This window comes from Mastigoproctus giganteus, chromosome 3 (genome assembly GCF_048544385.1).
Source record: "Mastigoproctus giganteus isolate SK-2022 chromosome 3, ASM4854438v1, whole genome shotgun sequence".
Classification (NCBI taxonomy): domain Eukaryota; kingdom Metazoa; phylum Arthropoda; class Arachnida; order Uropygi; family Thelyphonidae; genus Mastigoproctus; species Mastigoproctus giganteus.
Window position 1 is genome coordinate 140,629,434 of NC_143577.1, and position 21,878 is coordinate 140,651,311.

The following is a 21,878-nucleotide window of genomic DNA, read 5'->3' on the forward strand; positions in this document are numbered from 1 at the left end:
GAAATGTACCAGTTGCATGCTACTAAGCTTAGGGTGGTAGAAAATGAAAAAATCCTGGGAGTAATTGTGCAGTCAGATATCAAGTTTTCCAATCAGTGCAGAAAGGCTGCCAGAGCAGGTCATGGGGTTTTCTCAATGATATACAGGAATTTTGCTAGCGGGGGAAAAGGAGGTGATTATCCCTTTGTAAAAGGCAATGGTCAGGCTAAGCCTTGAGTACTGTGTACAGGTCTGGAGTCCTCACTTTAGGAAGGATGTAGATTTGCTTGAGTATATACAGAGAAGTGCAACAAGATTGGTGAGGGGAATGAAGGGGTCCTCTCACCAAGAGAGGCTTAAGTTCTGCAAAATGCAGTGGCTGGAGACTAGGCACCTGCGAGGTGATCTGATTAAGGTGTATAAATCCTTGAATGGGTTGAGCATGCTGAATTCTAATGGGACTTCTTCTGCTTGCTCAGATTACAAACCTAAGGGGACATAAATTCAAATTGAGGAAAGGCAGCTATAGAATAGATGTGTGGAAATTTGAGGAACTGGACAAACTTTTAGAGGGAATGGTTGTGTGAATTTTTTTTTTTTTCCTTGCATTACATGCCTCTTACTATTATTACAGTCTGATTTACTGGCCCACTCTATTTCTTTGTACAGTTGTTTATTATACTCATCAGAGTCATTAGGCCTATAACACACTTCTACTCTCAATTTTGCTTTCCCACTGCTATGTCACACCAAGGGAAAGCCAAACTGACTCGACACTTCTCTGTCCACCCAAGTTGACCAAGTGTACTTATTTGGATTTTGTGTTTCTTAATTAATAGCATAACCCCCTCCTCCCTTCCTTTCCTGTCTATCCTTTCTGTACACATTATACTACCCAAATTCCATTTCTCCATTCCTTATATCTGTGTGACACCACGTCTCTGATATCCCAACAATTTCTGCCTTTGATGTTTTGACAAACACCTGAAATTCATCAATTTTATTTTCCAAACTCCTAGCATTGGTGTACACACAATTACACATGCACCTGTTCTTATTTCTAGCCACTTTTGGCATACGCTTCCAAAATAAGCTGGTCTCATCAGCATTAACCTCAGTCGCAGTAACATCCTTTAAAAGTTTTCAGATACAAAGAAGCAGCTTCCTTATCTGCACCCATTAATTTTAGATTGTGAAGACTGACATTTTTAAAAACCAACCCTTACTGGCCTGAAAGATGTCTGCATTGTATGGACCCACTTCTTTTTGTAAGTGATTAAAAATTTGCAGAGATTTGGCGTGAATAATATCTGAACTAAGAGGCTTTATCTTTTGATTAAGATCTTCTATGCAGAAAGAAAGTAATTTTTCAGTTTTTTCTATTAAGAGATTTCCTACTGTTGTAGTGTTTTTTTTTTTTGGAGCTAATGATGCAGAACAGATAACTGAACTTCTAATTTTCTCAGCATTTTCCCTAATTTGTCTAATGCTAGATTCATTATACTGTATTTCTTGCCGATTGTCACAACCTTTTTGCCATTTTCAATTTTCCCTCTAAATTTAAAAATTTTTTTGTTGTAGCTTTCTTCATTTTAAGCACTAATTAAACACACACACTTTATATAGACAAGACATTAAATCAGCAAAAGCAATGCTTACCATTAAAACACTTTACATTTCGTGAACCAGAAAAAGATTCTGTCTGAACAGCTAATGTAGGATAACTGATGAAGGGGGCTCCCGAATTAGGAATTTGTTTCAAAAATAACTGGACAAACACACCACCGTTTATTGCTATGTTTGGTTATAAGAATCAGTTTTGAATGCCTTTGTGATATTTTTTAAAGCACATTTTTGGAGGTCACGACCATGAAATTATAAAAACAATTTGCACTTTTCTGTTAGTGCAATCTAATTATAAATGGGTAGTAAACTTGATCTTAATACATTTGAAATAATACCAACAGCTGGAATTCTGTGGGATTTTACATTATTATGGTGAAAATGTGTTTCTCTTTCAGTGAAATCTTCAATTCTTCAATCATGTAAAAAAAAAAAAACATAAATAAATTTTCAAAATCTGCTCTTCATCCATATTTTTGAAACTTTGTAAACAAAAATCACGCAGGTAGCAAAACTCTCTGTGCAGTCTAAAATTTTGGTAGTAAATACCTGACTGCATACAGATTTAAAAAACAACATTTTGGAATTCAAAAGTACATCACCAAGAGTGTCAAGAATAATATCCAAGATTTCTAAGAAATACAAGCTAAAGGTTATAATGATTTATGCATCAACGTCGAGCCATGATGATGAAGAGGTTGAAGAAATGTACACCTAAATTGAGAGTCTTCTAGATGAGCAGAAAACCCACAACACTATTATTATGGGGGACTTCAGTGCTAAGGTTGGAAAAAGACAAAACAGCACAGAAAGGGGAACTATAGGAAATTTTGGAATTGGTGAAAGAAATGAAAGAGGTGAAAGACTTGTGGAATTTGCAGAATCTCAAAAATTGTCAGTAATGAACACTTTTTTCAAGAAAAGGATAAACAGAAAGTGGACATGGAAGAGTCCAAATGGATTAACAACTAATGAAATTTACTTCATCTTCACTAACAGAAGATATATTGTGAATGATGTTACTGTCCTGAATAAGGTAAATGTTGGAAGTGATCATAGAATGGTAAGATGCACACTTGATATAGATGTAGGAAAGGAAAGGAAAAAAATGACTCTAGTAAATAATACAAAGGTCTTTGAGATAACAGAAGAGGAGAAAAAGCAGTATGTACTGGAACTTAAGAACAAGTTTGAGCTTCTGCAGACTGCTGAGGACCAAGATATCGACGAGGAATATTACAACTTTCTGAAAGTGATAAAGCCCAAGAAACTTATAGGGAAAAAGAAATCCAAAGAAGAAAAAATTAGTCAAGAAACACTTGTTATGATGAACCGAAGGCGACAAATAAGGAGCAAGATAAACACTGACAAGGAGAAAATTGAGTATACTGAGTTATGCAAAGCCATTAGAAAGAGACTCAGAGAGGACATAAGAAGATTTAACACAAGAAAAGTAGAACAAGTATTAAGGGAAAACAAAGGACTTCAATCAGCAACCATGAGTAGTAATACAGAAAGACAAATGATACTGAAACTGAAGAATAGTGATGGTGTACTTATAAATAGCAGAGAAGGTATAATTCAAATAGCAGAAGACTACTATAGAGAATTATACAAGGAGCAGTGGGGAAGATGGATCGCAAATTAGCAACACATACGACATACCCGATATTCTTCCTGATAAGGTAGAACATGCATTGAAGAAAATGAAGAATCAGAAAGCCCCGGGGAAGATGAAGTTACTGTAGAGTTGTTAAAATTGGAAGATAGAGACATAACATAAAAACTGGCAAGGCTCTTCACAATGTGCATTAGAAAAGGAGTGATGCCTAAGCAGTGGAATAATGCAATCATAGTTTTGCTGCATAAGAAAGGAGATAAATCAGAAATTGGAAATTATAGGCCAATTAGCTTGTTATCCCACATGTATAAGTTGTTCACAAGGGTCATTACTAACAGATTAGAAAGAATACTTGATGAGAATCAACCGAAAGAGCAAGCTGGCTTTAGGACAGGATTCTCAACTATGGATTACCTTCACATAATATCACAGCTAATGGAGAAAGCAAATGAATATGAAACACCATTATAACTGGCATTTGTGGATTATGAAAAGGCATTTGACTCCATACAGCATAAGGCAATGTTTCAGGCACTGGAAAGACAAGGCATAGATACCCATATATTATGATTTTGAAGAAAATATATGAGAACGCCACCTCCTTTATTAGACTAGACAAAGATAGTAGGAAATTTAAAATCGAGAATGGAGTTCGACAAGGAGACACAATATCTCCATAGCTGTTTACTGCTACCTTTGAGGAAGTTTTCAGAAGATTAGACTGGTCACAGAAAGGAGTCAATGTGAATGGAGAGTACCTAAACCATTTACGCAGATGACATTGTGGTCATAAGCCACGATCCCAAAGATTCAGAGGAAAATCGTAATCAATTATGCACAATTTGTAAGGATTTTGGACTAAAGATGAATCTGGCTAAAACAAAAGTAATGATGAACAAGTATGCCACAGAAAGGGACATAATGATTGAAGGAGCAGTAATTAAAAAGGTGGAGTCATATACTTATCTGGGACAAGTTATTAGATGTAATAATGATAAATGGCTGGAAGTCAAGAGAAGAATAAATTTTGGATGGATAGCATTCAGGAAATATTGTCACATATTGAAGAGCAATATCCCAGTTTGTCTGAAATGTAAAATAATAAACCAATGTATACTCCCCACGATGACTTATTGAAGTGAAACTTGGGCACTCACCAAAAGAATGGAAGAGAAGCTGAGTACTACACAGCAAAGAATGGAACAAATTATATTGGGAATCAGTCTGTTAGATAAGAAGAGAAACATGTGGATTAGACAGCAAACTCAAGTAAAGGACATTCTTATCAAAACTAAAGAACTAAAATGGTCTTGGGCAGGACACCTAGCTCAAAGACATGATGACAGATGGACTAAGAAAATAACAGAATGGTACTCAAGAGGAGCTAGAAGAAAAATCTGGAAGACAACGGCGGAGATGGATAGATGAAATTCATGAGTTTGTGGGTAGTAAATGGATGGCCATTGCACAAAACAGGAGGAACTGGAAAGTTGCTGGAGAGGGCTTCATCCTGCAGTGGATTGAAAATGGCTGATGATGATGATGATCTGACTGCAAAATAGCAAAACCGTACAAATCGAAGGATGACCATATTAGTTAAGCTAATGGTTAAAAGCATATTTTTTTATGAAAATCTGTTTTGCTCCTGCTTTTTGGATCCACTCCTGTTTTTTGTGTGTTTTGGCCCAGCAATCTCATGTTTTTGTCCTACTTACAAATTTATCTTTAATTTTTTGAAAGTGAAAAGATGGCAGCTATGTGGATGATTATCTATATCAACTTTTTAGGGAAGGTACTAAGGATAAGAATATATTTTGTGCCTGTTCACCAACATGAGTCGGATAATATTGTAGGGTTTATAGTATACAAATCCTTAGTAGGGAGTGAACACGAAGTGCTAAGGTGGATGATGGCCATTGGGTCTTAGTTATTAAATATAAGGGCTGAGATTTTAATTTCAGGAAGTAGTCTGAGGAGCCACATGAACTTTATCAACTGGGAAAACAATGGGGACACGTGGTTGTGTTTTTGTTAGGGGTGGCTCCTAGAATGTGAATTCATCTTTGCCTCGTATCTCTGTGAAGGACAGTACCACTGTAAGAGAGCTTGAAATGTGAGTAGTATAGGTTAGTGTGTATTATGTGTGTTCTGTTGTGTTCTGGCCACTTGTCTACCCAGAAGCATCAATCACCTGGACAGATGATTCTGGGTACTCGTCCACATCACGGGAAGGTGGGTCAGTCACACTGGAGCATGTACTGTCTTGATACGAGACTCTGACCCACCTGGTGTTGCCTTACGGTAGGCCAGGTTTCTCTGGAGGCTCATTACAGAAAGGGGGAAAAAAAAAAAAATCCTATGTGCAAAAAAAGAGAGAGAGAGAGAGAGCTGGCCAGCACCAGTGACAGCCCAAGTCCCAGGTGCTGGAACAGCGCATGAGTAAAAAATAAATATATATATATATAATAATAATAAATAAAATTAAAAAATTAAAATAAAAATAAAAAAAATTAATCTTGCACCCCGGCTACAGTGAAGAGGCCTGCATGGGACAGAGTGAAATAAACAGAAAGTGGGCTAAGACTGCTTCCAGTTCCAGGGCAAGCCCCAGAACCAATGCAGAATGCGGGTTAGAGGGAAAAAAAAAAAAAATTTGCACTGAAGTAACGGTTGGTAGAAGTAGTGACTTTCATTTGGCAGTGGAATTGTTAATGATAGGGATTTCCATGTCGGTGATTGGCGATCAGTGTCCTCCTCCAGGAAAATACTCAGCTGTGAAGGTCTGGAAGGCTTCAGTTGATGCAGATCTACTGGAGGTGGGGGGGGGTAGGCTAGTTGGAAACCATCGAGGAAACCATCTCCAGAACAAGGAAAAATCTTGTTCTGGAGATGGTTTCTGATGTGGTAATGTACACACTCCAAAAGCAAGTGTTTCCAACTTTCACTTTGTCTGCAAAAGCAGTAAAGAATGTCAATGAGTCCCAGCGTATGCATGCAGTTTCTCATTTAGAAAACTGTCTGGTAATGAGAAAGGAAGATTCGAGGCTGAGGGAGAAACATTGGGTGTTCTTTTTAGTGGTTGCAAAGGTTACCTCCGGAAGAAAACTCCTAGTTACTATCCCTACAATTGAAGTATCCCATCTGGTCTGTCGTATATTGAAGAGATCATTGAAACAACGAGATTTCTCCCGCTTTACATCCGTAGTTAGAGTTCCGTATCCAGGATTGTTGGAGGAATACCTTTTTTTGTCGATAGCAGAGCCCCTTCCTTGTAGATTGCATAAAGGTCGAGAAGGAGGGTGCCTGCTATAACTTGGAGAGCTGCTATAGAAACTGTACGGCAGATTCGATGGGTCGCCAGTAACATAGCTCTTTGTGTAGAGTTTAGCTTTTCTTTCATCTTAATGATGGGTACTGTGTGAAACCAGGCCCCAGCAGTATAGGTTACTGTTGGGAGAAAGACAGCTTTATAATAAAGAAGGAGGGTTTGTTTTGAGAGTCTCCACTCACTTATTGAGATCCTTATAATAGTGGCAGAGAACTTTTTGGTTCTTAGAACTCAGATGCTGTAGATGGGGGAAGAAAGACAGGTGGTTGTCTATTACTACTCCCAGGATTTTGTCTGTTCTACGAAGGTTAGCTGGGTTCTATTGATTTTGACTTGGGGAGCCTTCATAAGTCAATTTGGTTTTTAAACACCATCAACTTAGTTTTGGCAAGATTATATCTATTCTTCTGACTATGGGTAATATAATTGTAACAATATCTTTCTATAAGTTTATACTCACTGTATATTTTCTGAAAAATAATTTTTTTTCAATAGTTTTCTGGATGAAAGCTTTAATTTGAGGGCAGTAGAGATAATAAAAGATAGTGAAAAAAAAAAAAACCTAATGGGAGGGTGGGGGGTATATTAAATGTTGTGATGAAGTGAACCATTATGAATTGTAAGGATGAATTGTTAATTAGAACAAAATAACTAATTAACTAAGTTAGTTATTTTGTATTTTATATCTTATTGATACAGTCTAAAATTACCAAAAATCAGCATGATTGACTCTATTACTAACAGATGTAGATATAAGTGTTTTCTTTCGTCCATGAATTCGTTTTCTTACATATCTTTTTTTTAAGAAAACATTAGATCAAAGTTTTCATGTTTTTCTGTGTAGGCTAGGCTTAGTAAAGCTGTTTCAAGTTGTGCATCAGTTATTTGGAAAGGGTTAAGATGTGAACATGAATATACCGTATTTCCCCATGTATAAGACGCACCTTTTTTCGAAAAATTTGGGGTCTAAAGACTGGGTGCGTCTTATACAGTGATTGTAGATTTTTTTTACTTGCATTTCCGCTTTTTCGCGCGTGTTGTCTTTGTGCTCATTGTTTCGCACTTGTTACCGGTATATTAGGTTACGTTTTGCCATGCTCAGCCCAGAAGTGACTCAGAAAATATTTTCGTACAGTGCTGAATTCAAGTTAAAAGTGATCCAGTTTGCAAAAGTGAATGGAAATCGCGCTGCTGAATGTAAGTTTGGTCCTCCTCCAACTGAGAAAACAATCCGAGACTGGCTACGGGAAGAAGAAACCCTACTGAAAACACCACGGCAGAAGAAGGCCATGAGAGGCAAGTCAGCAACATGGTCTGATTTAGAGAGGGAATTGAAGATATGGCTTGAGAAGCAAAGGGCAATTGGAATTCCTGTGTCCACAAAGATGGTTCAGCATGAGGCAAGAAGAATTGCTGATGAAAAAGAAGTTACTGATTTCAAAGGAGGACACAATTGATGCTTCAAGTTCATGAAACGGAATGGACTAAGCATGCGTACATGCACCAGACTTGCTCAAAAGATGCCTGAAAGATGCATTTTACTGTGTTCCAAGCCCGAGGCGGGAATCAAACATTCGACCTTTGGGTTGTCGGGCAGGCACTTTACCTACCTGGCTAGCCCGGTCCGCTAGGAACAGGTGCATGTATACTTGTGTGTACACCAGTGCTAAGAGTTTGGATAATAAATTTGATGAATTTGAGGTATTGCTCAAAGCATCAAAGGCGGATATTGTTGGGATATCAGAGACGTGGTGTCACACAAATATAAGGAATGCAGAACTGGAATTTGGGGAGTACAATGTGTACAGAAAGGATAGACAGGATAGGAAGGGAGGAGGGGTTATGCTATTAGTTAAGAAACACATAAAATCCAAGGAAGTGCAGTGTCGAGTCAGTTTGGTGTGACATAACCATTGGGAGATCAAAATTGAGAGTTGGAGTGTGCTATAGGCCTAATGACTCTGATGAGTATAATAAAAAACTGTACAGGGAAATAGTGGGCCAGCAAATCAGAGAGTCTTATAATAGGGGATTTTAATTTCCCAGATATTGAATGGAATTTGTGGGTTGGTCACTCACACACTAGCAAGGCTTTTGTGGATTTATTGGATGATTGTTTTCTACATCAGAATGTTCGGGAGGCAACTAGAGGGAGTAATACTCTTGATTTGATTATCAGTAGTGATTCTTCATGCATTAAGAATCAGCAGATAAAGGAACCACTAGGTGGCAGTGATCACAGTGTGCTGAAGTTGGATTTACACAAAGAGGTAACTACCATCAGGGGTAAAGGGAAGTGCTTTTGCTTTCGTAAAGGCGACTACGATGGACTGAGACAGTATTTAAATTCTATACAGTGGGACCAACTAATCATGTTACCAACAGCAAATTCAAAATGAGAAGCATTCAAAGAAATTATCTTGGAAGCTACTAGGCTTTACCAACTAAGAAATATTGTTCAAGGTTTAGGCCTAATTGGATGTCAGATGAACTAATGAGACATATGGCAGAGAAGAAAAACGCTTAGAATACATATAAATTAACATGTGACACAGAAGCCTATGATAGATATAAGTTGATCTGTAACTAAGTTACAAAGGAGGTTATGTGAACCCCAAAGACGAGAGGTATTAGAACCTGTAGTACTTAGTACCGTGCTTGGGTTGGAGATTGAGAAGACGAAAGAAGATATTTGTTGACATTGGACTTGAACTTCTGTAGATTGTAATTTTCAGGAAATACGTATGAAGGAAGGTTGTTCCAGAAAACGGCAGTTGAATGAATAAATGAGGAAGATGAAAAGTTGGTTCTGTGGGTTTGAAGTTGGACAGTAAATGGCTGGTGGCGGCACGTATTCGGACTGTTTTGAAAGAGAGAGCGGGAATTATAGAAGCTAATTCAGAAGAACAGTGCACATGGAAGTATCTGTAGAAGAGGCATGCAGCAGAAACAGTGCGTCTATGAGACAGCGAGTGGAGAGTCTCTGTTAGAGATGAATCATTAGTTAACCTAACTGCCCTCTTCTGAATGGAATCAAGAAGCCTGAGAGAGGTTTTGGGGGCACCACCACAGATGTGGGAACAATATTCCATGGCAGGGCGGATTTGCGATTTATACAGAGTGAGCAGCTGTTTGGAAGAAAAGTAACTCCGAGAGCGAAAGAGAAAACCAAGTTTTTTTAGATGCAGAGGAAGCAATTTTTGTAATGTGCTTGTGCCAAGAGAGATTAGAAGTCAGGGTAATCCCCAAAAGAGATATATCTTTTTGCCTAGAAATTGGAGTGTCACTAAAGATAAGCATAGGAGCAGAAGAATCCTTTTTGCGAGATATAAGACAAGACTGAGTTTTAGAAGGGTTGAAATCAACTAAGTTGTCTTTGCCCCACTGGAGAATTACCTGAAGATCGGCATTTAAGGAATTGGTAGCAGATTCTCGAGAAGTTGAAACTGATTGAGCAGGACAAGGTTTCTCAAAATGGAAAGTTGAATGCAATGTGCTATGATCAGCAAAACTATGGATAGGATTTCCAGTCAATGGAAGAAGGTCATTGATATACAAGAGGAAAAGAGTGGGGGAAAGAACTGAACCTTGGGGAACACCGCCATTAGTGGAGAAGTTAGAAGACAGAGAGCCATCAACCATCACCCTCAGTGAGCGATCAGAGAGAAAACTGGATAACCAATTACTAAAAACAGTTGGCAAACCATAAGATGGAAGCTTGTTTAGAAGACCTTTATGCCAAACACGATCAAAAGCCTTTGAGATGTCAAGAGCAACTACTTGTGTTTCACCGAACCTTTCCATTGAATTAGTCCATAAATGGGTAACATAAGCCAGAATATCACCAGTGGATCGACACTGACGGAATCCATACTGGTGATCGTTGATCAGACGGAAGGTTTCTAGGTAGTTGAAGAGTTGGCGGTTAATTGATTTCTCCATTACTTTAGAAAGAGTAGAAGTAATTGCAATGGGACGATAATTGGATGGGAGGGATTTGTCACCCTTTTTAGGAACTGGCTGGATATGAGCAAATTTCCAAGCAGAAGGAAAAACACCTTTGGAATAAGAAAGTGAAAAAAGGCGGCAAAGAATAGGAGTAAGTTCAGGAGCACAAGTTTTGAGAACAAGTGGAGAAATACCATCAGGACCTGGAGCTTTCTTAGCATCAAGATTCATCAAAATCCTTCTGATATCCTTTTGACGGAAGACCACAGGAGGCATTGAATGGAGCGTGTTAGGAATGGTGGGAGGTGTTTTACCAAGATCATTAATACATGAACTGGAAGAAAAATGGGATGCTAGCAGGTCAGCTTTATCCTTGGCTGAAGTGACAACAGAACCATCTGGTTTGGACAGAGGTGAGAGCAGAGATAGGCAAAAGTTGCGGCCAATAGCTTTGGCAAGAGACCAGAATGCTCGGCTTCCATTAGGGCAAGAAGCAAGTTTTCTACTCTTAGCCTGTTCAAACTCTAGTTTGGACTGATTAATAACTGCTTTACAATTGTTGCGAGCTTTGGTGTAGGTAGAAAATGAAACTGAAGAATTAGAAACAAGCCAATTACGATATGCAACATTCTTCTCTTGGACAGCCTTAGCACATTTATTGGAAAACCAAGGTTTAGATAAAGGACGAGATTTTAAAGTGGAGTGTGGGATAAAGGATTCCATTCCTGCAAGAATAATTTCACTGACACGATCTGAGCAAACATTGACATCAGAACTTTTGAAACAGTAATCCGACCAAGGAAAAGAAGAAAAGAAGTCTCGCAGGTCATCCCATTTTGCATTCTTGTAATGCCAAACAACACGAGTTTGGGAATAGCCATGAGATAAAGGTTCCATTGGAGAAGAGACAATCACCTAGTTGTGATCTGAAGTGCCTAAAGGAGCTCTCACTTCGACCGTGTACTTAGAAGGGTTGTTTTTGAGAAAAAGATCAAGCATATTGGCTGTATGATTAGGATTGTCTGGTATTCTTGTAGGTAAATGAACAATCTGTGCTAGGTCATTAGTAATTGCAAAAGCCTCAGTATCTCGAGCTGCTGGGTCGGTGTAACTAGAAAACGGAAGCCAGCTGGGGTTGTGAACATTAAAATCACCAAGGAAAATTACCTCACTGTTAGGAGAGTTGGACTGGAGAAAGTCAAGTTGCAACGAGAGGAAGTCAAAGAGCTCCAAGTGATTAGTCGAGTTGGGAGAACGGTAGAGACAACAGAAGAATTTGACACAATGAGGTAGAGAGATTTTAAGCCAGAGAAGATCAAAGAGAGGAGATTCCAAATTGCCAAGTCTCTGACAGGGAATATCAGAACGGACATATGCACAAGTACCACCTTTGAGGCGAAAGGAATCATACAGCGAATAATTTGGGCATCTGAGATAAGCAATAGTTGAATCAACCGATAACTGAAATTCTGTCAGAAAAAGTACATGAGGTTTGGCAGACTGCAAGTGTAAATGGACATCGTTGAGATTAAAATTGAGACCACGTATATTTGTGAAATGAATTAGGAAGTCCTTGGGAGGTTTAGATCTTTTCGCAGATAAGCTTGCTCTATTAGTTTGACAATTCATGGTGTATTCAATAGTAAGAAAAAGTGGGTGGGACATGCTGTATGAAGTAATGAAAATTTTGGATATGGCATGCATGTGGTAAGAATATACCCAGATCCTTGACATAACGTGGCCTCGACAATGCTCCCCGCATACACACTACTCGGACTCCCTCCAGTCACTATCTGGCAGAGTAGAGGTAGCAAGATTATACACTAGCTGATCCGGAAGCCTCCTAGAGAGTTACCAATAGGTCCGGTCTGGTGTGCTAACTAGCGGCCGGCCTGCGAAAACCGTTTTAGAGCTGTACCCTCAAAATGTAAGGAATATGGGATCTCGCCACGACGTTCATCATAACCTCAAAAGTCATCAATCATACTGCATGATGGAAGAGATAGTGAAGGGTTTACCGGAACTTAGCTCTAGAGACTAAACATGGGTTCCACCACTTCAAGCCTCCAATAAGCAGAGGTTAGGCAGGTGAAGGTAGATTACGGAAATCTTTGGCAAAGGATGCAAAGAAAAACAGCAAAGAGTTCTTTACTTATGTAAACTCTAGAAGGAAGGGGATGAATCACATTGGTTCGCTTGATATCGGTGGTTCGACTGTTGATGGTCCTGCTCAGGTAGCTGGCGGGCTGGGTGAATGTTTTGCATTGGCATTCACACGTAGGGAGTTGTTTGGCGAGGGGAATGCCAGAGGTGTATTCAACTCTGGCGGTAAGCTGGATGATCTTGTGGTGGCTGAGAGTAGGGTGGGGGAGGGGCTGGTGAGGGTAAGCACGGGGGGGCGCCTGGGGTAGATGGGATCTATTCAGTTGTGATGAGGGAGGCGGCGGAGGGCCCTTGGCCATAGTTGTTGGAGCTTCCTTGGACTTGGGGGGGGGTACCTGTGGACTGGGGGTGTGCGGGTGTGGCCCCAATTCGCAGAGGGGGATCGGGGGGCTGACGCAGGTAGTTGTAGACCTTTGGGTTTGGCCTCTGTTCCGGGAGGATTAGTGGAGGCACTGGTTGGGGAGGCACTGCGGGATCATCTGGATGGGACTTCAGTTGTGGCTCGGACACGGCATGTTTTTGTCGGGGGGGGGGAAGTCTTGCCTGACCAGATTGATTTGATATTGTGGTGCAGTCGGGGGGAGCTGGATGCAGGGAATAACTTTGATGTTGTATGCTTGGATCTTCCTTGCACTCGGGGGGGGGGGGGTACCCGTGGGCCCTTGGCCATAGTTGTGGGAGCTTCCTTGGACTCGGGGGGGTACCAGTGGACTGGGGGTGTGGCCCCAATTCGCAGAGGGGGATCGGGGGCTGACGCAGGTAGTTGTTGACCTTTGGGTTTGGCCTCTGTTCTGGGAGGATTAGTGGAGGCACTGGTTGGGGAGGCACTGCGGGATCATCTGGACGGGACTTCAGTTGTGGCTCGGACACGGCATGGTTTTGTCGGGGGGAAGTCTTGCCTGACCAGATTGATTTGATATTGTGGTGCGGTCGCGGGCGAGCTGGATGCAGGGAATAACTTTGATGTTGTATGCTTGGATCTTGGAGAGGCTTTTGATACTGTTGCGCGTGGGGGACTGCTGCACAAATTGGCGTGGTGTGACGTTGGAGGCGGGTTGCTGCTGTGGATGGGGGGGTGAAAGGGCAGGGAGTTGTAGCGGGTGGATGCTGCTCGTCGTGGACTGGTGTTGTTGGTGGAGTCCCTCAGGGTTCGGTTTTGGGTCCGTTGTTGTTTTTTGTATTTATGAATGATGTTGATGATGGTGTATCGGGCTTGATGTCCAGGTTTGCGGATGGTGCAGGGGTTGGCGGGGTTGTTGAGGGCACTACTGATGCTGTGCTGCTGCGGCAGAGTCTGGAAAGGTTGACCAGATGGGCTGAGGTGTGGCGGGTGAAGTTTAACATTGACAAATGTGGGGTGCTGCGTATGGGAAACAGCAGCACGGGAGCAACGTGTCGGCTGTGTGGTGCTGCACTGACAGTTGTGGAGAATGAAAGTGACCTGTGGATGGTTGTGCTGGCGGATGTGAAGTTCTCTGGGCAGTGCAGACGGGCTGCGGGAGTGGCTCATGGTTTCTTGTCGGTGATGTGCGGGAGTTTTTCTGGCGGGGATAAGGAGGTGATTGTTCCCTTGTGTGGGGCAATGGTGGGGCCACGCCTTGAGTGCTGTGTGCAGGTCTGGAGGCCTCATTTCGGGAGGGATGTTGAGCTGCTGGAATAAGTACGGAGAGGGGCGGCAGGATTGGTGGGTGGAGCGGGGGGATTTCTCTTGCGGGGAGGGGCTTATGTTTTGCGAGTTGCAGTGTCTGGAGGCTGGGCGCTGGCAGGGTTATCTGGTGGAGGTGTATAGGGCCTTGAATGGTTTGAGCATGCTCAGTGCTGATGGGATTCTTCCTCTTGCTCAGAATAATCGCCTGAGACGGCATGGATTGGGGTTGAGGAAGGGCGGATGTGGGATGGGTGTGTGGAGGGTTACTTTTGGCCGGCGGGTGGATGGTTTGTGGAGCGGACTTCCGTCCCTTGTTGTGGAGGTTGATAGCCTGAATGAATTTGGGCCTCAGCTGGACAGGTATTTCGAACGAACGGAGGGGTGAAGTGGAAGTGTATTTTTTTTTTTTTTTGGCTGATGCTGCGTAAGCTTGCTTTCTTGCATCATATACCTCTACTGATGCTAATGATGATGCTAATGAAAGATATGAGCAGAAGGTCCTTTAATTTCATTGTTTTGTCATTCAATGTCGGAAGACATTTCAGTTTGAGTTGGGACAGATTGCAAATATGGACAAAGTTCCCCTTCAATTTGATGTCCCAAGTAACAGAACTGTTGATAAGAAGGGGGGGGAAAACTGTAGACTCTGAAGACAAGTGGACATGAAAAAAGCCATTATACAGTTGTTCTAGCTTGTTCTACCGATGGAACCAAGCTGCCGCCTATGCTGATTTTCAAATGCAAAACAATGCCAAAAGAAGAAATTCCTCGAGGAGTGATTGTCCACGTTCATGACAAGGGTTGGATGGATCAGGATGGGTTGAAGATCTGGTTTAAGAAAGTTTGGAGCAGGAGACCAGGTGGGCTCTTACGCAAACCTGCCCTATTGGTGCTTGATCTGGTCAGGGCACACAACAAAAAATACAAAGAAGATTGCTGCAGAGCAAAAAACAAAACTTGCCGTCATACCTTGACATCCCAGCTCCAACCACTTGATGTCAGCATTAACAAACCCTTCAAAGCTGACATGAGAGATGAATGGAACCAATGGATGAAGTCTTCTGGGTACAATTTGACACCAGCAGGAAGAGTGAAGAAACCGACTATAGGAGAAGTTTGTACCTGGGTGAAAAGATCCTGGGATAATATCAAGATTGAGAGCATTGTCAAGTCATTTAAGAAGTGCGGCATTCCAAATGCCATAGATGGAACTGAGGACGAGGCAATATATGAAGACAGTGATTCTAACCAGACACAGATGAGGACAAGCTAATGGATGGGAGTTTTGACAGTGATGAGTTGTATGAATTTTATGATAATAAAACTTGAGTTCAATAACTTTATGTAATACATTTTTTTTTCAAATTTCGGGCCCCAAAATTAAGGTGTGTCTTATATGTGAGGAAATACGGTAATTGATAATTGGAGAATAACTGTTGAATAAAATTGTGAAGAAATTAATAATTTATTTTTATTTCAAGGAAATTACTTTACGTTCTATAACCACGTACAAGAAAGAGATGCAAATTAAGTGTTTCTGTTGTGCAGCACATTTATTCATGGGGTGTGCAGTATATATTTTTCAACATAATTTGTTTTTGTATGCAGAACAACCATTGGTACAGTTTAGCATTATTACTAATAGCATTTGTAAATTTCAGTGCTAATTGTAAGGATTTTAAAAATTATTCATGTTTTCTATTATTTTGATAGTTATCAATTTGCAATGAACCGTTGCGAGAATTAACAAATCCTGGAGCCAGTGGAAGTATATTTTATCTTTCAAATGATGATGAGTTCATAATAAAGACAGTCCAATATAAAGAGGCAGAATTTTTACAGAAGCTCCTTCCAGGTTATTATATGGTAAGAAATTTTTTTTACGAGCTAGCTTGTTCTTTGCTACAAGTTCATATTTCTTAAATAGAGCTTGGACTTGTTTATTATACTTTTAACTCTATTTTAAATGAATATTTACAGTATAAAAATTGTAAGTACATTTTGTATTGTCAGTATATCATCTGTCAGTTTATTCCTGTTTGACCTTGTATACTTCATTGCAGAGAAATTGCTTTCATAATTGTGTATTAAAATGATTGAAGCAAATTGACAGGCATAATGGATATACAGCAGAATGCTGGTTCCAATATGATTGGAACCAGCATTTGTTGGCGCTCATTGGGCAGGAGCAGCACTGTTTAGCACACGCTTCTTGATTAGACTGGGGTTCGAGCCTGTGACCATCAAATATGAAGGATGAGGAAAGGTCAGGGATTGACCACCGCATATCCCCGGAGCAATATAACCTTAGTTGCTAATGCTTCTAAAAACCAAATAACAACAACAACAACAACCAGCATTTGGTTTGTTAATCAAAAAAGGTAGTATTAATGTTGGTAAATGATGTAAGAAAGCAAGCTTATACAGCATCGGCCAAAAAAAAAAAAAAAAAAAAAAACCATTTCAACTATCCATCAGGTACAATAGTTTGTTCAGTTCTTCCTTGAATATTTTAAAGCTATCCATTTACACATCAGGCAGAAGATTGTTACAGCAGTCAACCACCCATTGGCTAAAAGCAAACTTCTGCACAAATTTCTGTGTGTGTGTGTGTGTGTGTGTGCGCGCGCGTGTGTGTGTGTGCGCGCGCGTGTGTGTGTGTGCGCGCGTGTGTGTGTGTAGTTTGAGCATGAGGAAGAATCCCATCAGAACTGAGTTTGCTTAATCCATTCAAAGCCTTTTTCAGCCTGGTCTGTGCTTGTTGACAGGAGAGACTGCTTGCACATGGATGGGCATACACTTAAATAGAAAGGGTGTAAGAATATTTGCTGATGCTATTGAGGCAGTGTTAGGTGTGTCGGAAAACTGCTAGCTTGTTTGGGGGGGATACACAGACTAAAAGGTTAAAAGTGGCTGCAGGCAGAGGCAAAAGTGATTCTTGCACTGCTTCTATTAGAATGAGCAGCAGCCTGGAAAGCAAGGCAATAGAGATTTCCAGGACTGCTGGTAGTCATAGTGGGACAAATAAATACATGGGCTGTGTTAGGGTAACTAAGAGTAGAAATAGGTGCATGTATACTTGCATGTACACCAATGCTAGGAGTATAGTTAATAAATTTGATGAGCTTGAAGTGCTTAGTCAAGACATCAAAGGCAGATATTGTTGGGATATCAGAGACTTTGTGTCACACAGACATAAGCAGTGCAGAATTGAAATGTGTGGAGTACAATGTGTACAGAAAGGATAGACAGGACAGGAAGGGAGGAGGGGTTATGCTGTTAGTTAAGAAACACATAAAATCTAAGGAAGTGCATCCAATCGATGGTGGTGGACAATGCAATGTCGAGTCTCTTTGGTGTGACATAAGTACAGAGAAAGGAAAAACGAGAGTAGGTGTGTGTTATAGGCCTAATGAATCTGATGAGTACAATGAACAATTGTGTAGAGAAAAATCTGAGAAAATGTTGACATCAGAAGTTTTGAAACAGTAATCCAACCAAGGAACAGAAGAAAAGAAATCATGCAGATTATCCCATTTTGAATTCTTGTGAAGCCAAACAACACAAGGTTGAGAAAATTGGAGAAGAGACTATCACCAAGTTGTGATCTGAGGTGCCTAGAGGAAACCTTGACCGTGTACTTAGAGGGGTTGTTTGTGAGAAAAAGATCAAGTGTGTTGGCTGAATTGTTAGGATTGTCCGGTGTTCTGGTAGGTAAATGAACAATCTTTAATTGTAAAAATCAGCATCTCGACAAGCTGGGTCTGTACGACTATAAAACAGAAGCCATCTGGAGTTGTGAACATTAAAATCTGTGGCAAATTACCGCACTGTTAGGAAAGTTGGACTGGAGAAAGTAAAGTTTCAAAGAGAGAGGAAGTCAAAGAGTTCCAAGTGATTAGTGTAGTTGGAGTTAGGAAAACAATAGAGGGAACAAATGAATTTGTTCATCTGGTGGAGAGATTATAAGCCAGAGAAATTCGAAAAGAGGAGATTCCAAATTACTAATTCTCTGAGAGGGAATATTAGATTTGACATATGCACAAGTACCACCTTTGACCTGACTTTGCCGAAATTAGGTCCACTTGACTTGGGTGTCACCCAAATATCAGTTTCATCAGCATTTTAGACATCCAAGTAGCAAGCACATCTTGGCATATCTGAGAGAATGACTGTGACACCCTCAAGGACCGCAAGGACTAGACAAACTATTGGAGGGAATGAGTTGGTAAAATGGGAGAATTTTGCAATAAGCTACTAAGGAAGTTAGGCAAGCTAAGGCAGATTACGAGAAGTTTTTCTCTAAGAATATGACATTGAGTAGAATTCTTTGCTTGCACTAGAAGGAAAGGTATGAACCATATTGGCCACTAGATATAAATGGCATAACTATACATGATGTTGTTCTGGTTGCTGACAAAATAAATGTTTTGCATCTACATTCATGCTTCCAAGTTTTTATGGATGTGGGTAACAGTAGTACAGCAAGTTGCAGTTGATAATAGCTGAAGGAATTTTGTGTTAACAGAGAATAAATTCTTGAATCCAAAAGTAAGTAAGGCATATATGGCTGATGGAATTGATCTGATTACATTAAATGAAGCAGAAAAAATGGTAAACACACCTGTGACCATAATTATGAGAGAATAATTGGGTTACCATAGCTAAGACAAGGATTCTTGGGTTGAGGCATACGGTGCAAGAAAGCAAGCTTATACAGCATTAGCCAAAAAAAAAAAAAAAAAAACCCTTTCCATTTCACCCATCTGGTCACTCCAAATGTTTATTTAGTTCAGTCTTAAATTTATTTAAGCTATTAACTTGCACAACAACAGGGAAAGTCTTGTCTGACAAATTTGATAGATATTATAATGTGGTTACAAAGGAACTGGATGCAAAAAATAATTTTGATATTTGGATTTCAGGAAAGCTTTTGACACTGTTGCTCATGGAAGACTATTGTACAAATTGGAGCAGAATGGTATTAAGGATAAGTTGCTACAATGGATAAAAGGATGGTTGAGTAGGAGAAGACAGAGGGTGGTAATTAATGGGTGCTCCTCTTCGTGGAATAATGTTATTAGTGGACTCCCACAGGGTTCAGTGTTGGGTCCACTGTTGTTTTGTATATTTATCAATGATATTGATGAAGGTATATCAGGCTTAGTGTCGAAGTTTGCAGATGATACAAAGGTTGGCAGGTTTGTTAATCAGTAATGGCAGTGAGCTACTGCAACAGGATCTAGATAATTTGGGCAGATGGGCTAAGAAATGGCAACTGAAGTTTAACCTTGACAAATGCAAAGTACTGCATATGGATAGAAGTAACCCCAGAGAAACGTACCAACTGTGTGGTACTATACTTAAGGTGGTAGAAAACGAAAAAGACCTGGGAGTAATTGTGCAGTCAGATATGCAGTTTTCTGAGCAATGCAGATAGGCTGCCAGGGCAGGTCATGGGGTTTTGTCAATGATATATAGGAATTTTGCTAGCAGGGAGAAGGAGGTGATTGTCCCTCTGTATAAGGCAAAGTCAGGTCGCACCTTGAGTACTGCGTACAGGTCTGGAAGCCTCATATTAGGAAGGAGTAGATTTACTTGAGCGTGTACAGAGAAGGGCAACAAGAATTGTGAGGGGAATGAAGGGATACTCTTATCAAGAGAGAGGCTGAAGTTCTGCAAATTGCAGTGGCTGGAGACTAGGCACCTGCGCGGTGATCTGATTGAGGTGTATAAGGCCTTGAATGGGTTGAGCACGCTGAATTCTGATGGGATCCTTCCACTTGTTCAGATTACGAACCTAAGGGGGCATAAATTCAAATTAAGAAAAGACAGATGTAGAATAGATGTGCGGAAATTTGCCTTTTGCCAGCGGGTGGTTAATTGCTGGAACAAACTTCCATCTGTCGTTGTGGAAGTTGATAGGTTAAATAAATTTAAGGAGGAACTGGACAGGCATTTGGAGGGAATGGTGTGACTTTTTTTTTTTTTTTTTTTTTTTTGGCTGATGCTGCATAAGCTCATACACTTGCTTTCTTGCATCACATGCCAATACTACTTTTCCAGCAATCAACTATGTGCTGGCTAAAGGAAACTTCCTCACATCTATTCTACAACTGTCTTTCCTCAATTTGAACCTATGCCCCCTCAGGTTCTTAATCTGAGCAAGCAGAAGTATCCTGTCAGCATTGAGCTTGCTCAAACCATTCAAGGCCCTATACACCTCAATCAGATCACCTTGCAGGTGCCTAGTCTCCAGATGCTGCAACTTGCGGAATATTTAAGCCTTTCTTCATAAGTGCACCCCTTTGTTCCTCTCACCAATCTTCTTGCTCTTCACTGTACTTGTTCTTGCAGCTCTACATCCTTCCTAAAATGATGCCTCCAGACCTGTATGCAGGACTCAAGGTGTGACTTCACCATTGCCTTATATAAGGGGATAATCACCTCCTTGTCTCTACTAGCAAAATTCTTATATATCATTGACAAAACTCCATGCCCTGCTATGGCAGCTCATCTGTATTGCTCAGAGAACTTCATATCTGAGTGCACAATTACCCCCATGTCTTTTTCATTCTCCACCTCCCTGAGTGTACTACACACAGTTATGTTTCTCTTGGATTACTGCTACCCATATGCAGTACTTTGCATTTTTGCTTTCCATTATTACAAAATTATTAAGCTCCCTGTTAGAGTTTAATAAGCTTCTGTCATCCACTTACCTATAGACGTCCACATATTTGAACGTAGATGCAAAATACTGATGTAGTTTGTCAGCTGAGGATCATCAGTTGAACCACCAACATGAAGTGGGCCAATCTGATTCATCCCCTTCCTTCTAGAGTTTATATAAGTAAAGAACTCTTTACCATTTTTCTTTGCATCCTTTGCCAAGGATTTTTTGTAATCAGCCTACACTTGCCTAACCTCCTTTGGGACTTGATTACAAACTAGCTTATGTCTACCATAGGCTTCTGTGGCTCCTGATAATTTATATGCATCCCAAGCCTGTTTCTGTTCCGAGATGATCCTCATTAGTTCATCTGACATCCATTTAGGTCTAAATCTTGAATGGCATTTCTTAGTTGATATGAAAAGCCTAGTAGCTTCCAAGATTAATTTCTTGAAGGCTTTCCATTTAGAATTTGCTGTGTTTAATTAGTTGATCCCAATGTATGGAATTTAAAAACTGGCTAAGACCACCAGGGGCATATTCTGGGGTGGGCAGAGAAGGCATATGTTCCCCTTAACCAAAAATTTGATATTAAAGAAACAGAATGGAGTGCAGAAGACGTTCTAAAAAAAAACTCAAAAGCCTGGTTGCCAGTCCCCCCCCCTTACGATGTTACCTGGACCTGGTTGCCATATTCCCCCCTTACAATGAAAGCTGGATACACCACTGGAGACCACTGTAGTCATCTTTATGAAAGCAAAAACCTTTCCCTTTACTCTTCATGGTAGTTACATCTCTAAGTATTTCCCACATTAGTACACTGTGATCACTGCCACTTAGTGGTTCCTTTATCTGCAAATTTTTAAAGCATGAATAATCTAATCACTGCTGATAA

General features: G+C 40.5%; 1 protein-coding gene across 4 annotated transcripts in view; it reads left to right on the plus strand.

The window, feature by feature from the left end:
- Window positions 1-21,878, plus strand: part of LOC150088291 (phosphatidylinositol 4-phosphate 5-kinase type-1 alpha-like) — a 743,292-nt gene that overhangs the window by 183,173 nt on the left and 538,241 nt on the right. For all 4 annotated transcript variants that reach the window (XM_090370677.1, XM_090370676.1, XM_090370679.1 and 1 more), the window contains one exon: window positions 16,024-16,176. In XM_090370677.1, the coding sequence (XP_090226803.1) occupies window positions 16,024-16,176 (153 nt within the window). The remainder of the gene's footprint in view (window positions 1-16,023; window positions 16,177-21,878) is intronic.